General features: G+C 28.2%; 1 protein-coding gene across 1 annotated transcript; it reads left to right on the top strand.

The window, feature by feature from the left end:
• Nucleotides 1–1582: 1582 nt before the first annotated feature.
• Nucleotides 1583–11617, top strand: LOC119684154. Its single transcript, XM_038098123.1, has 10 exons — nt 1583–1836; nt 4412–4540; nt 5439–5710; nt 6721–6940; nt 7707–7856; nt 7957–8100; nt 8175–8459; nt 9152–9423; nt 9623–9926; nt 10205–11617. The coding sequence occupies exons 1-10, from the start codon at nt 1689–1691 to the stop codon at nt 10534–10536; spliced, it is 2256 nt and encodes a 751-aa protein (XP_037954051.1). The 5' UTR covers nt 1583–1688; the 3' UTR covers nt 10537–11617.
• The last annotated feature ends 5777 nt before the right edge of the window (nt 11618–17394 follow it).

Genomic DNA, 17394 nt, shown 5'->3' with positions numbered 1-17394 from the left:
TGTATAATTCTAGCAGTAAGCTTACATAAAATGAATTCGAAAATATTCCTATCATAAAAAGATACTTATATTAAATTTAAACAAAACTTTTGAGATAAATTAAGTCTTCCGAAAAAATTATCAAATGTCAAATAAATTAATCGTCATTTTCAATTGCGCTGGAATTAAGTAAGAAATTAAACATCAAGTTTAAGTGTAACTAAAAGTGTACTTTTTGGATAATTCGTTTTTGAAATATTGATGTTTTTACAACTAAAACTTTTTACACATACATGCATAAACTTTGTTAACTACTAAATTTATTTTATTTTCATTCACATATTTATTCTCCTTTTTCATAGTGACTCTTATCGCCTACATAACTTATATATACTTTTGATAATCCGATTTAAGTTTCAAACTTGAAATAGTGTATCTTTAATGCATGCAGTGCTAAGCGGTTAACCATTTCGTCTAATGCCTTCGTTTAAATTTTGTTTCCCAATGCTTATATATATCTAATATTTTGACAAAATTCATATGTTCTAATTTAGCATCAGAATTATATAAGTATTATTACGAATATGTAATCTAAAAACTTTATGTGTTTACTTAATTGCATTAAAAAAATATGAGATAATAGCAGATATTAAAATAAGCTTTATTGAGCTTTATTTGAAATTCTATTTAGAATGCCACTGTGCAGTTGTGGTTTCAACACAAAACTTTGATGCTTCACTTAAATATGTAAGCTTGCATCTCATAAAAATTCTGTAAACATCACTACTTTAGAGGTTATTATTCCAGGGTTATGTATAGCTTCTAAACTAAACCGATATTTAACCGAAACCTGAATGTAACTGTACTGTACCACAAACCGACACGTTCTAGCTTTGCATTAAAGAAACGGTTAATCAAACCAAACCAAAGGTTAATTGTATTTCCGAACCATTAAACCAGAATATTTTAGAAATTTGTGCGGTTTATAGTTCTGTAATAAATCGATTTCTTTATGTAAATTTTGTAAATGGTTATTAATTCAATAATTCAATATTTAAAAATCACTGAACTTGAATTACAATACTTTGATTTTGCAACTTTACACTTAAAACTCTAATATTGTCAAAGGAAATAATTTCTTTGATATAGAGTTACCGCACTGGAACAAATAGCATCAAAATTTCGGTTTCAGCACGTTGTCACGCTCAAATTCCTTGATACCAAAATGATGCTTTCCTTATTTTCTTTTAATCCCAAAATAATTTCAAATATTCGTTTCGAAGTGTAGTTTTTACTTTGTTTTAAAATTCGTTATTTTTTGAAACGGAAATATAAAAAAATTTTAAAATTTTTAAATAAATTTCAAGTATTTAGTATTTAATATTAACATATATGTGAGTAGGCGGAAAACAATAAAGCATTTTATCTATAAACTCATCAATATTTGTTTCAACCCAACTGTATTTATTTGTCCTTTAAGGAGCAATAAAAGGATTTAAAAGATTTGTTTAAATAAAAGACAAAATTATGGAGAAACAAAAAGTGGAATATAATAAAATATATAAAAAATAAGTACTAATAAATTGGCAATGTAACATAAAAATTGCCTTCTTAAGCTTTGCTGTGTTGTTTTATTTGTCATGTCCTGTTTAAAAAGTTAAGAGTCCAATGTGGACATTTGTGAAAATAAAAGATTTTCTGCCAAACGAATGCTTTATTTACGACAATCGCACACACTTTGGCGATACATGAGCGCAAGGATAATGAAAAGTTCTAAACAGAAGCTGCTGTTTCTATGTACTCTCTGTGTATTGCATGTGGTGTACGGTGAAATTATTTTACGAGTGGATCCCTTGGGTAAGCATAAAAGTTTGATTGTTTCTAAACATTTGAATTATTACAAATTATATGAATTTTGCCTTAAATGCTATAATTTAAGTTTTACAAACTGTTAACAGACTAGCTTATAAAATATGTTCCGAAATATTTACTCGTTCTATTTACTCGTTACTTATCCTTGTACATTTAATGTGTTGACAATACAAACACGCAAGCAATTAAACTGATTCATGCTGACACGCAATTAGATTAGACAACAATTAAAGATAAACTCAGTCTGTAAAGGATATCAAGTGTAAATTACGACCTGATTACAATTTCACATATACTATATGGAAGCTACGATAAGAACGTAAAACTTGTTGAAATCAAATAATTTGCAAATCCCTCCATTATCTAATAGCTCATTAGAAACAAATTTAAAAAATACTTAAGTAATAGTAAATATTTTTTTATATAGAATAGGCATTTTATAATTCTAATTATAAATACATAATAATTTGGTTTTTAAAATGGGCTAATTGGTCAATAGTTAAATAATACTATTAAATACTACTAATAATGTTTAAAAATATTTTTCTTGTTTTTAAAAAAAGTTAATTTAAACCTATATGTCGACTATATTCTATATATATGTATTCTAAATTCTATATTATTATTATATTGAGGCTAGTTGAGCTAGTGCACTTAAGCACTTTTACTCTCTATTAACTGCTAGATTTTTTCATAACCCCTCTCTACGCCTTGATTGGATTATTGTTTATCACTTCATCAGGCTATTCAATAACTGACCTCTGATCTGCATATCTCCCCGAAGAACCATTCTGAGATACGATAGCGCAGTGTTGGTAAGCCTATTAGCTTTCGTCAATAGTTTCAGGGCTTTATCCTTTATGTATTTTTTGATCGGATCAATATTGAAGTCCGTGAGGATGCCATTCGTCCTAATATACCATGACACCGTAAAAAGTATTCTCAGATACTGGCTTTGTGCAATTTCTAGTAGTGTTTAAGACTTTTCTGAACACTACACACCCATATAGAAGTGTAGTCTATATTCTATTCTATATTCTTTATACAACTATAAAATAAACTATTTTAAAAATAAAAAAATTTTTTTAAAAAAGTATTTTAACTATTGTCATAATAGCCCGTTTTAAAAACAAATATAGTATATATACTATATTCTATAGTCATCTGATGACTGTAGAATATAGTCAAATTTTTTATAAACAAAAATATTTTTATAAAAATTTATTTAATTTATTTACTTATTTTATTTAAGTATTGACCAAAAACAAAATAATTATTAAAAATTTTTGATCATTAAAATAATAAATTATTAATTGTAAATGAAAACATTTAAAAAGTTATAGATATTTCACAATTTAAAAAATAAATATTCAGCATTAATGATATTTTTTAATTATAATTTAAATTGTAAATAAAGAAATATAATATGAAAAGAAGTTTCTTTTGATATTTTCAATATCAAATATTTACTAAAAAAGTTATAGAGAAATCAATATAAATATAGTGATTATTTTTTATATTATTATAGTGATATATTTTATTTTGCAAAACATGTACGTCTTAAACATTGATTTATTTAAAAAAGGTTATTCAACATTAACGTTACATTAACGTAACTCAATAACAACACCCAGTTATAGTTTAGAATCCGGCAATCACAAGGAAATAATGAATCAGAAATACGCATATAAGTGGATGGTCATAAATTTTTAATAACTCCAAAGACAATACATTATGGTTGGCACTTACATTAAGTGCTAAATTATATAGAAACTGAAATAATACATTTAAAAATTTTACATTGATATATAAAATTCTACAGAAGTATATTGATAAACATATATCGGTTTATTAGGCCAAATTTCTCGGAATAATTTTTAATATTAATTGCAACGGTTAGCAATCAAATTTTTTAGAAACATCAAAGTCTGAATTATGTTTCTTATAGTCTGTTCAGTTAAAAATATTTTTGTAAATTGTAATATATGCCCATTACTTAAGACAAGTAAGTAAGCATTAAGATATAATTCAGGAGTTATAAGATGGTTTTAAATTTTTTTAAAATTCTAAGAGGAACGTATGTATGTCTTTTGAAGTTCTTTAAACCATTTTTAAATAATTGATCAAATTATGTAAATTACGAAATTTATATAAAAATTATATAATTAAAATAAAAATTTTTTAACATTTAAAATAATTAAGGATTTTTTCATATTATGATGATCCCTCTTTGTAAAAAATTAAATTCTAAATAATATAGTTTTTTAATCGGTCTGTACCTTGGAATAACACTATTTTAAAATTAATATAATAGAATAGAATATAAATTATAGAAAATTAAGTCACATATACAAAATATTTTATAAGCGATAATTATTATTATTTATTTAAAAAATTAAAAATTTAATGTATTTTACTAATAAAATGATTTAACAATAATAAAACTAATAAAATTAATTATTTAATATTTTTATATTTTCCGGTGACCAATTTGATGACTGTGATCGTACATAATAATCTAATTACTTATGCTTGGCATCCTTAAAATGGATTTCTGTAGCTCTTCTGTCAGCCACATTACGAACATATCAAAAGGTGGCTTGTGATACAGATCAGGTATTAATTGCTTGCCCACGAGGGACTAGTATTTCTATCGAGTTCGCACAATATAACAAATTTATAGCGAAAGGTAAGTTATGTTGTTATATATAAGAAAAATAGGGTTTATTAATAACATTAAAATAATATAAAAAAATATATTATTGTGATTTTTTAATATTGTAAGTATTAAATAAAAATCGAAATTACTACGTATTATGTCTATTAACTCAAAAACATTGGTTTTTAGGGTATTTCACGTGGTTCAGAAATACATTTTTTCGATCACTATATTAAAGCCTGACAGTTGCTGTAAAACATTCCTCGAAAGTGAGTGTTTTAGTTCTGAAACATTATATAATGTTTTTGAAGGAAATATGTCTGATATGTGAAGATATGTCTATAAAAATAGTTTGGTGTTTTATCGTCAAAACAATTCTTTTCGGCAACTATTATTTTGATTGTTGTCTTTGTTCTGGATTTAAATTTCATCAACTAACTTTGGACTTGACATAATACCAGATATAATGTTAATCTTACTTGAAATGACACAAATGCATTTTTAAAATGAATTTACGTCTTTGGTATATTATTAACAAATTTGGGACCCATTTTATACAAAGCATATGTAAATTGTTTTGCTAAACTTTTTCAATTCATTATATATTATTTTTACAATTTTTGATGTATGTATTTTAATTAGATACGACTCAACCTAATTTGTGATAACAAATTAATATACTAAATTTGATCCTTCCACTATAATTGTGATTTTTCAATTTCTTTAGGCGTCCACATATTATGCCAAGTTTCATATTGTGAATCATACCTGACATTGCTGTATTCATATATATATGTACATATATTCTCAAATAAAATAATTGTAATCATAATAGTCCTTAATTAGTATAACAAGATATTTACGAGCCTTGATATGAATACTAAAAGACATGGCTTCCGAAAATAAATAAAATGTTCGTTCATTTTAGATGGCGTAAGCATTGATGAGTTGTGTCCTGCTGAAGGAGACATGACTCCAATTCGTTCAAAAGCAAAACATTTGTTGCGTGGCTCCACATTTGGTTATCCCACGCAACAAGTAGCAGCAACCCAATTCGCCACTGCCGACTATGCTTTAACGCAAAATAAAGGTGACTTAACAAAATCGAATTCAAGCGCAAATGCTACATCAGCTGAGATGGGCAAAACCGACACTGAACATAATACACCGGAAAACTGTATGTGGCCAAATGCTTTACAGGTTGGTATTTATTCATACAATGTAATATAAAATTGTACAAAATTAATAATCACATGGATATATTATTAAACCCCATTCTTTTAATCTATGTAAAAATTAAGTAGACTGCACTTAAATACAAAAAAACTGTGATGAGTAAAAATAGTTCAAACATCTATTGCTTTATTATTGCTATTAGGGGATAATTCTTTGAAAAATGATAAGTAATTTTGTAATAAGAAAATAAAAAGTGATAATTTACCTTAATGAAATATATAAATACCTTATAACAGTTTCTTTTAATCGAAAGGTTTCCAAATACCTGATTCAAAATTAAATATATTCGTTTTTTCGTTACGATTAGGGCCCTTGCTATTTAAGCCTTTAAAAGTACTATAGGTTGGTAAAATCAAAATTTTGATTCTTGTAGATATTTGCAATTTAAAATTTTTTATCACTATTACCTACGATGATATTAGAATTACAAACTTCTTATTTCAATAAATTACTTTATAAAATTAACTTTAAAATTGTATATCAATTAAATTGTTATATTTTAGTTATATTGAGGATTTACGAAACATATTAAATTAATTATTAATTAATTCGGTTTTATAATTGGGAATAATAATCATAGTAAAATCATGTAAAATAGCGTAGTCATGGGATATCACGAGATCGGAATCTGTAAAGATAACAAAATATTTGAATTCGGTTTTTAATTTAAGACATGTCTTTCATTGTTGAATACAGAATGAAGACTTCCATTTGTTGAAATCCAAGTTATACTACTAGTGACATATTTATTAGAATATAACTAAACAACATTATGGTATATGTTAACACAATCAGTTACTATTATAAAATTAAATCTGCAATATACTGACATATTAAATGAATCTTAAAAATTTCCATTAATGACTTGAATTTTAATTTTTTACTTGAGTTTTTATTAATTGAAGTATTTAAAAATTGTTATAAATCATATATGTAGATACTGATATAATATTTTTTTATGTAATTTTTTCCAGTATTCACTACTGCAGGCTGTAGTTGAAGCATGTCAAAAAAGAAGGCACTGTAAATTTAATGGAACCCCACAGTATTATGACGCGGATTCAAGCGGAGTTGGCGAAAATAGTTACGATAGCAATTATCACAGTTCCAGCACAGCAAATACAAATGCGGTTGATATGGATCCTTGCCCAAAACGAAGAAAAATTGTTGAAGTAGCTTATAAATGTCGTCCATGTAAGTAGATATTACTCTATCTATTTAACATTTTTGTCCATATAATCAATTTATAAGTAATCTATCATTATTATAATCTGAAGAATATGCTTCAAATGGCCCAAGCGTTATTTTATAAAGGCTATTATATTTCAAAAATATTCGGATCATATTACCATATTCCCATGTTTCTGACTTTTTCAAATCATGTCATATTTTGAAAGTAACTTATCTTAGAGTTACAATATTTTAACTTAATTAGTACAATTTTAAATTATAATTAATAATAAAAATAAAAATATAAATAATTATATTAGTACATTTAAAACAAAATGAAGAGGTCTGTAGTATTTTTTTAACAAAGTTGGCATTAAAATGAGTGTCTAATAGTCCTCGCATTATGTATGGATCATGGTACTGATGGAGTAGTTATTTTAAACAGAAAATTCGTTACGTTATTTTTTATTATTTGTATATCGAATACGTCCATACAAGCACCAGATAAAAATTTTTTAGTCCATAATTTCTGTAAGTCTGTAAATTTCTGTAAGGTTAATATAAATTTTAAATATAATATGAGATGTTTAAATAATGTTTTAATAAAGAGAAAGAATATTATTTCATTTAATAAAAATAACCTGAGTTTCAATTAAAATTGTTATTGCTAAAAATAATTAATTATTGGAATAAAATAGTAAATAACGCCATAAAAGTAAATTAATAAAAGTGTATGATTTATTCTACATAGCTGTTATTATTAGTTTATTACGATTTTCTCATATTTCAGATGAATTCCGCAGTAAAGTGGCCTGCCATAATGATGCCGCACAGTTGGAGTGTAATCCTTATTCCCGAATTGCTGTTTACAGTGCTACTTTTGGCCGCACTGAATATGAGAGCATACAATGCCCACAACCACAAGGAGTTAGGGAAGAAAGTAAGTAAATTTTTATCTGTCTCTTTAGACACGTTTATCTCATTAATTTATTTCTATCCAACAACTTGTGTAATTTGGTTGATTTATTTATTTATTAAAGCGTGTTTAGCCTCGAGGGCTACTGAAACAGTTATGCAAATATGTCACGGTCGCCGTCGGTGCAATATAGCTGCCAATGCTAATACATTTGGTTCGCCCTGTCAACCAAATTCACGAATGTATCTCAAAGTTGTTTACACATGTGGTAAGTGGAATTTTATTGGAAATTATATTATTAAGAAAACTAAACTTTGTAATGTATGATTTGCATTTTTGTAGTACCCAAGCAAGTGCTTAAAGATCGTTATGAATCGGAAGTTGAAGTCGATGAAGCAGAAGACTTTGATGGGAATATCAATGAGTTGTATGATGATGATTTAATTTATAAGGAATCGCAAGCAATTCCAAAACTTTATAGTAACGCTACAGTCAATGTTGATAGGATAAATTTTTCTACATCTGTAACGACAATAACATTAGAAGCAAACGACTCCACAATTTTTCATAGAGATATCAGTGATGTTAATCCTGTTATGACGCATAGCGGAGATTTAACTCTTGAGGGTAAATAATTTACTTTTATCTTATGATTTATACAATATAAGCGATTATATACGATGATATATTTAAGTGATTAGTTATAGATTTATATGTATATTTATTATTGTCTCTACTAATATAATGCACCGAGACAGTTTAAAGAAAGATTCAGAAGAAGCTAATATTTTGTCTTATGGTTATTTTAAATTACAGACAAAGTATCCTTGTCTGGACCTTTGGTAGTTTCGGGACATGAAATTTGTATATTGAACATATGTATATTATGTATTATATTATGTATATTATACCAATTAAGGATGTTAAAAAGATATTTGTAAAAGTTATTAGGAAATTTAAATACTAATATTAATGTATTAATATTAAATTTGCAGATTTGTTATCTTTAGATTATATTGTCAAGAAAGAGCCATCAAAACTAATTCCTTCCTTTAAATATGCTATAAATCATATGCCTTGCGGCCGATCATATTTTGCACAAATTCAAGATTCGTAGTGAAGAACTATATAAGAAATTATAAGGCTTTTCATCAAATTATTAAAATGAAAAAAATACAGATTTATATTTATAGAGGGTAACAGTGTACTTATATATCACAAAAATCTTAAAATTATCCACTATAGGTATTTTACTTAATTCTAAATTTTATTTTTCAAGTACATACCCGTATGTAATATATGCATTTTTCCCAACATAGATGACCAGGAGCGGTTGTATATTTATTTATTAGTGAGTGCATCACTGGGTGTAATTGTTTGTATCATCATTGTTGGACTTAGAGTATTAGTTCAAAAACGTCAAGATTCAAGTCATGATACACAAGCCCCTATGTCAGTTAAAACTACTGGAGGAGGAATTTCCTGTGCTGAAACAACAATACCAAATGGATTCAATGACACAATTTCAGAGATAGACACTGATATCGATTTAACAACTCCAGTTGCTGTATCAAGCGTATCTAACAATGAAGTAAGTTATTCAAATCTAATATTATATTAAATAAACAAAAAACAAAGAAATAAATAAATAAAATGGTTAGCGAAGTTTACTTCAATAACGACACATACTTTTATTTTTTTTTGAACATCAGCTTTCAATCATTAATATTTACTCTGATATGTTATAAGTAACAGTTGGATAACTTTGTATTTATTCGTAAAAAACTTAGAACTACATAACATACTGTCCTTCTGCGAGTTTATATGGTCCTTCAGTAATGTCAAATATGACATCTACAGTTGTCTTACATGGAAGCGCAATTGGATGTCCAACAACTGGTCTGGTAGCGAATCGAACCCAGTGTGGACTTCGACAATCGCCTGATGTTATAGGAATCTCGACAAGTACTCACTTTACTACAAACACTTCAAATGCAGAAAGGCAAACAAATGAAGATGCAATACTGGCTCCTGCAATTGTGATTAGTGGTGCCAATACATATGTCAATAGTGCATGCGGCATTAATACTAAAGGTAAGATTAGTTTAGGTAATAGTTTAGGTTAGTTTGGTTTTATATGCTGAATTAAAATTTATAATCAATATCATATATATTCTATTTATAATATTCTATTTAATACAATGAAGAAATCAAAATGAATTATTCAAATCTTGTATTTTAAAACACAATTATAACAATAAAAACATGAAAATACTCTCCCATATTTTTTTTTATATCTAATTTTATTGCAATTATTTTATAAATAGTTCATAATTAACATTGTTATTTCTGTTTTATGTTTTCTATTACAGATGCAATTGTACCAACGCTGACGCATTACACTACTGTACCGAGTTTTCGTCCAGATTACATTATTAGTTCAGATAAAGGTATTCCGAGACCGCCAAATACAACAAATCTACAGAAACCGATTCAAAATATATTCACAAATCAACAATTGCAACCACAACATCAACAAATAACAGGACTATCAAATACCAACCCAATGTCATCAACATCAACAGTCTGCATAAACCCGACTGCCTCTCTATCAGTTTTACAACAACAGCCATCATATGATGGGACAGCACCACGCACTCTTTCTACCGGTGTACCAGTTGATTCACAATTCTATTACGGATGACAGAATCCATTGAAAAATGAAAAAGTTCCACAAATCTTGTTAACACCTGTCGTACAGAGTAATCGAAAAACGGGGCACATTATTGATTCAGCAGAAAGCAATTGTGTTTTACAATCTTCTCAAAACAAAATGGAATCATTGTCACAAACTAATATGAACGACGATACCCACATTACCCAACCTAGTCTAACTTTAGGAAGAAAAAGTAAACAAGATTCTCAACAGAAAATAACAAGTAATGATAGTTTGAAACGACGCTATTGTTTCTAACTTCATATGAAGAGGACTAGTAATATATTATTATATGCGAAATGGAAGTTATTAGTTTTTTAAATAACTTAGAAGTTGTATTAGATGTTGAAAAAAATTGACATGTTGTGCATATGAGTACAATGGTACTTTGACTTCTTAGGGCAAACATTGGAGTAACAGTGACAAAATGTTGTTTATAAAATGTATTTGTCTTATGTTGCCAACATAATCACCAGACACATTTCCAGACTTTAAATATATATTTTTTTTTTGGATTTTTTGATTTTGAAGCGGTTTCTTTTATATGAGAGTAGTAGATTGTATACATATATAACTGTTTATACCGTGTTTGCTGCACGGGATACTTCATCTATTCCAGAGTAATGTTAATTACGGATAAATAAAATTGGGGGTATTGTACCTAAAGATACGTATTTGATGTTCGACTTAAGCTATAAAATTGGTGTTGTTGTGATTCCTCACAGAAGCAAGGGTTCGTTTGTAAACTCTCAAATAAAAGGAACGAATGGTTAGCAAATTTTATAATTCCGAATAATTGCATACTTTAAGTTCAAGATGATACTTACCTTTATGAAGGTTGTGATAAAAATTTAATTATTAATAATTAATTTGAAAAGAAATATAAATAAAATGAAATCAGTTGTTTCAATTGGGGAACAATTTTGCTCAACTGATAATTATTATGATGCACTTGCCTTGTTATGGTAAGAAAAATAAAACTACCGAGCAATAAACTGCTAATTGTTGTGATATACATTGTGACTGAAAAGCTTTCGGAAATTCTCATTTAAAATTCGCGCGCTGTATATTTTTCGATATTTTAAGTTTATGTAGTTTGGCAGCACTGTCCTTAATTACTATGCCAAAAATGAGCGCAATCTGTCAGACAGTTCGTTTACGGCAGCTGTTGAAACCAGTTCACCTCAGTAGTGCGTTGCGAAAAAAACAATGGAAAAAAATATTGAACAAAGAGTTTGCATCAAATTTTGTTTTTCGAACGAAATTTCGTGTGCAGAATCGTTGCGAATGCTACAAAAGGCTTATGGGGAATCAGTTTTATCGAAAACTCAAGTTTATGAGTGGTACAAAGCCTTTCAGGACTGTCGTACGACCGTCGAAGACATGCCGCGTTCTGGACGACCTTCGACCTCTACCACCGACGAAAACATTGAAAAGGCAAAGGAAATCGTGTTCAAAAATCCTCATGTGAGTGTTAGAGAGATAGCACGAGAGCTAGGCATCGGTCGTGAGATGGCTCGTTTGATTTTGGTGGACAATTTGTGTATGCGACGTGTCAACGCCCGGCTTGTTCCGATTCACCTCAATTTGTTCAACATTATCAACGATTTTAAGGCCAAACATTCAATAAATACCATCGAACAGCCACCGTATTCACCTGATCTTGCACCGTGTGACTTTTTCCTGTTTCCCAACCTCAAATTACCACTCAGAGGAACGCGTTTTGAATCCATAGAAGACGTAAAACAGAATTCGCAGAGGGAACTCAAAGCCATACCGGAAAGCGCCTATAAAAAATGTTTTGATGATTGGAAGAAACGTTGGCATTTGTGTATCGCTTCTAATGGAGCATATTTTGAAGGAGATAAAATAAATATTGATGAAGATTAAGAATTTTGCGTTTTATTTATTTATTTCCGGAAACTTTTCGGTCACAATGTATGTTATAATTTCAACAGTTTTTTGTGTTTAATGACCATATTATGCATACAGATGTGATACCAAATAGTACAGTAGTTTACTATATACATTTACCTTAAGTAATTACGGTACATGGGCACGTTCAAATAGATCAAATGTTACACCGCATTGGGGTTTCTTCAGACACAATCGACCAGTTGAGTAGTTTTAAAAATGAGAGTGTAAAGAATAGAAACTATATATTAAGTAAAAAGGAAATATGAGTTTTTAGTAAAATAAAAAAAAAATAATGTCATTATTTTTACCTCTAGGCATACAATATTGTACTATAAATACCATATCACATCTGTTTGTATCTACACCTATACTTAGTCAATTGGCGAGAAATTAGCAACGTGAAATGTTTCTAATTTATACCATAAGTTATGGAATCATTTTTTTTTTCTTGACTTGTTTATATAAAGCTTCATACACCGTTTTCTTATAGATCTATTTCACAGCCTCCAAATAATTTTTTACGTTTCTAAGAGTCCTATAAGGAGAAACAAATTTAAGATCATTATATACACGTTTTATATTTAAAAACCTTAAAAAATCTTAAAAAATCAGCAATCAGCATTGTATTTAAGGGCCTAATAAGACCTTGAGTAAGGGCGGACTTTCAAATAATACTTTACAGACACTCTTCATGTACTATTTGGTTTCAAGAGATTGAAGTTTATCTTAGAAAAACTGCCAAATTAAAGTCAGTATATACTTCTGAAATTATATACCGATAGAGACGGTATGCAGATCTTAGATCAGTCATCGAATAAACAGCGAAGCTTGTGAGGAATACATTAATTAGTCATAAAGAAGGGAGGGACTCTGTAGAAACCTCCCACCTAAGAAAGAGTAAAAGTGCCTAGTTGCACTAACTCGGAAAAACCTCAACATAAGACAGATATGATAAAATAAAATATCAAACTACACATAAAATCAATTACGTGTATAAAAGTTGATTTTGCTTTAACATGTGTTAATAAATTCAGAAATGTACCACATAAGTAGGTTCTTATAACTGAAAATATATCCCGTAATGTGGATTGATTAATTCTTTTTAGTTTCGGGAAAAATAAAATAACTTCAAGAAAAAAATTGGCAAGACTTTTTTGAATAGTAAAAAATAGAGCCTTAATATCTCGGCTAAGAAGTCATGATCCTGTTGTAAGATTTTTATGTTATCAAATGTAATAATGTGCTATTTCAACCAAGCAAAATTTGTTTAAAAATAATTGAATTATAAAGAAAGTTTTTTGATTAAAATATTTGACCTGGAAATATACTAATGGACTTAACAGACACGTAAGAGATACAAATACGAAGTTTTGCGGCAATCTAAAGGGAATCTTTATTATACACTGTGGTTATATATTTACCCATGCTTTCTAAAATGTTTGTCCGAATTGCCTCGAGATTACTTTGTAGAGCATATTGTTTCCATAACATTAGTCTCAGAAAGATATAGTTATAGGTGTGACTTTCGAAAACTAATTCCCAAATTATGGTTTTAAAATGAAAACAACATTAGTTCAAATGTCGATTGGGAGTATTTTTTTAGTATTACCAGTATTTCCCCATACCAAATCCTTGCCTGTGGCTAACAAATATGATGTTTTGTTTATTCAAAATAAAATAAAATAAAAATGTGACATTAAAAAGTGTGCATCTGCTTATCTACAATAACAAATTTTATTTAATGGTGGGAAAAATATTAAAATTTTAGCTACTTGTGAACTTGACTTGATTGAGGCATAAATGATTTTTGTACCATTCAAATATAATTTATGTACAGTTTGAAGAAATCATATTTTTAAAACTATTCTCAAGATTTTTTGCCTTCTCATTTAAAAGGTAGTTAGTTGATCCTATCCTCTTTTGTACTTGAAAGCCCAACAGTATTTTTTAGTACATCCCTACCTTCTGAACTTTCTTAGCGATTTTCTTCCGAATAGTGATTCTCATCAACATTATTATTATTTTCTTCCGAATAGTGATTCTCATCAACATTATTAATATTTTCTTCCGAATAGTGATTCTCATCAACATTATCAATAAGGCACTGTTACTACTTCCTTTGAGTAAAATTACAGCTTAGTTATTAAATAGAAGACAAAATGTTTTACATTATTTGGCGATTACTATAATATAATATTAATGGTATTATCAATTGTAAATTATATTAAAATGTTGATTTTCTAAATAATTTATTGTCTGGATTACTAAGGTGGTGTTTACTATATTAACACTAGCAATAAGAAAATATTCATATAACTTTTATATTAAAGTCATTTATTTGTTAAGTGCGATGAAAATGCATCATATGTGGATGCTTATATTACACTATTTTGTTTATGTGTTAATTATTTGAAATTTTGTTTAAACACTAAGTGCCTTCCTTAAAGATATTTCGAGAATTTGTTTAAATTAACACTAACACTAAATTAAATTTTGTATCTCAAAAGCACACAGTTTTATGTTTACTCAAATAAGAGTTCATTCCAGAATTTAATCAATTTCATTTGACTTACATATATATGTACTTGTAAAATTGATTTTAAATTTATATACTTAAATGAATTCTAGTAAATGTAATATTTTGAAACATAAATAAACAAAATATTAAAATTTAAATTACAATTGTAATGTATAGATAAATAAATAAATAGTTAATTAAATTTGTATTTAAGTTAAATGTGAAAGTGAAATGTGTACATACAGATATATATATATAATGGACATTTTTATTATTTTGTATTTTGTTCTTAGTCCTTATTATAAAGTTTTTAAATGTAGCAAATAAGACTAAAATTGAATAAATAATATTGGAATTAAAAAATTATTTATCATTAAATTTTAAAGAAAATTTCGGTAAGTATCTATATACTTTTTCCTAACTCCAGCTTGTTGAGCTTTGTCACTGTTACGGCCTCATAACCATATTATGGTTACAAAGCCATGCCCTCAGTATATTGTTCAATGACAATACCTGTACTACAGTGGTGACTAGCCACTGGATATTAGCACCGTAAATATAAATTTATACTTAACCCTACCATTTTCTAAAAATGATGATTTATTCTATCTACATACAATAACCTAACTTTAATGCTATTCTGTAATATGATCTTTACTTCAGTGTAGATTGCCATAGCTAACAGTGATAACAGTTTGCTTGCCAGATTGTTATATAGACATATAAAATCTCACATTGAAATCAAGAGAATTCTGCAACTAACTTTTTATACGAAAGTAGTTCGTTTTTAGAAATTTATAAAAATTGTAAATATACTTATTGTTAGTATTGAAATATAAGAGAAAATTGTATGTAATATATGCGAGTAGCTTTTTTGAATTTGTTAAGATTTACCTACCATAATCAAAGAGGTATCGGAGATCCTATTTAGGGTCTTATTTTAAACAGATTGTTTAGTTTAAAAATCTAACAGATTTTCAGATTGTTAGCTAGGTAAAGACATATATCTTGTTATAAATCTTACTCTTCTACCGAATCAAACACCTTTCTAGCCGGAGCATTTTCTTTTATTCGCACGACACGACACGACGAAGCCAGCGAAGCCGCTGAATTTTTATACGCTTCATTATGTCACGGTACAGCTCATCGCTCCCTCTAATTCGATACTCGTTTCCGTGCGTAAGAGACCATAAATCTTCCGAAAAATTTTTTCTAATGCTCCCAACGTCTTCTCATCACTCTTAGTAATTATCCAAGCTTCTTCATTATATATGGTAGTGGGACAATCATGAGATTTGTAGAACGTGATTTTTATTTGTCGAGAGAGAGCTTTATTTCTCAATTCCTTACTTATCCCGAAGTAACATCTGTTGGCAATGGTGCTCCACTGTTAACAAATATTGTTAATGTACACAGAAACTTAAATATACGAATGGTATTAAACCATACAACAATTGTGTTTTATAGATAGAAGTGTCGGTATTGAGAGTGTCCAGATTTTTGTGTTGCAATCAAACGAGAGCCTAAGACCCTGTAAAGATGTACGTTCATGAATAATTCGATAAGAATAATCAATAATTCATACCGCTTTGTGTACTTACTATTGCAACAGAGCCTAGTTTCTTAGTATTTAAGAAAAGCGAATTAAATTTTGGTCACACATTTGTGAAAATCATCATAAACTAGTAACAATTATTTAAAATACCAATCCAAAATGTATGTACTGATTACTAGTACCAATTCAAAATGTATGTACCGATATTAGTCAATTACCTTTTATTAAAAATTTTTTGCTTTATACACAAATAAAAACAGCGACTCTAAATGGCACAGTATTTGTAATAACATAAAAAAGGAATGAAGTTGGAAAGAAATTTGCTTTCCAAACACAATGTTTTACTATACTTATTACATTAATAAAACCATTCGAAAATTTTGTTTAAAGATATGTAAATGTTACCCCAAGCTTTTATAGATTGCAATACCAAATATGCAAGTAACTAAATGTTATGACCTTGACGAGGCGGAAATAATATCTTAAACACTAGTATTAGGAACGTTCTTGTACTGTTAAAACAAGTGAAAGGCATTAAACTTTTATATACAAGGTCCCCTAGTCAAACTGTATCTTTACAATCCCATTAGATACCAGTAGTCTTTTTAATTTTCTAAATGCTCTTTCTTCTGCATATTTTTCCTCGCTTTACTCGTAAAGTGATTTTCTATTGCTAATCTACGTAACTGTTTCAGATACAAATATTCTGACACATAAAGTAGCGTGCATACAAGTTTGCCGTTTCTTCAGCCGTTCAGATACCAGTTTATCTGCAAGTTCGCATTGGGTTCAGGTTAGTTCGGTTTATATTTACAACATTATATAAGTCTTTGTTTGCGTTTTGCCTTTTGCCGTT

Source organism: Teleopsis dalmanni, chromosome 2 (genome assembly GCF_002237135.1).
Source record: "Teleopsis dalmanni isolate 2A chromosome 2, ASM223713v2, whole genome shotgun sequence".
NCBI lineage: Eukaryota > Metazoa > Arthropoda > Insecta > Diptera > Diopsidae > Teleopsis > Teleopsis dalmanni.
The sequence above is the reverse complement of the archived record's forward strand: the minus strand, read 5'-3'. Positions and strand labels throughout refer to the sequence as shown.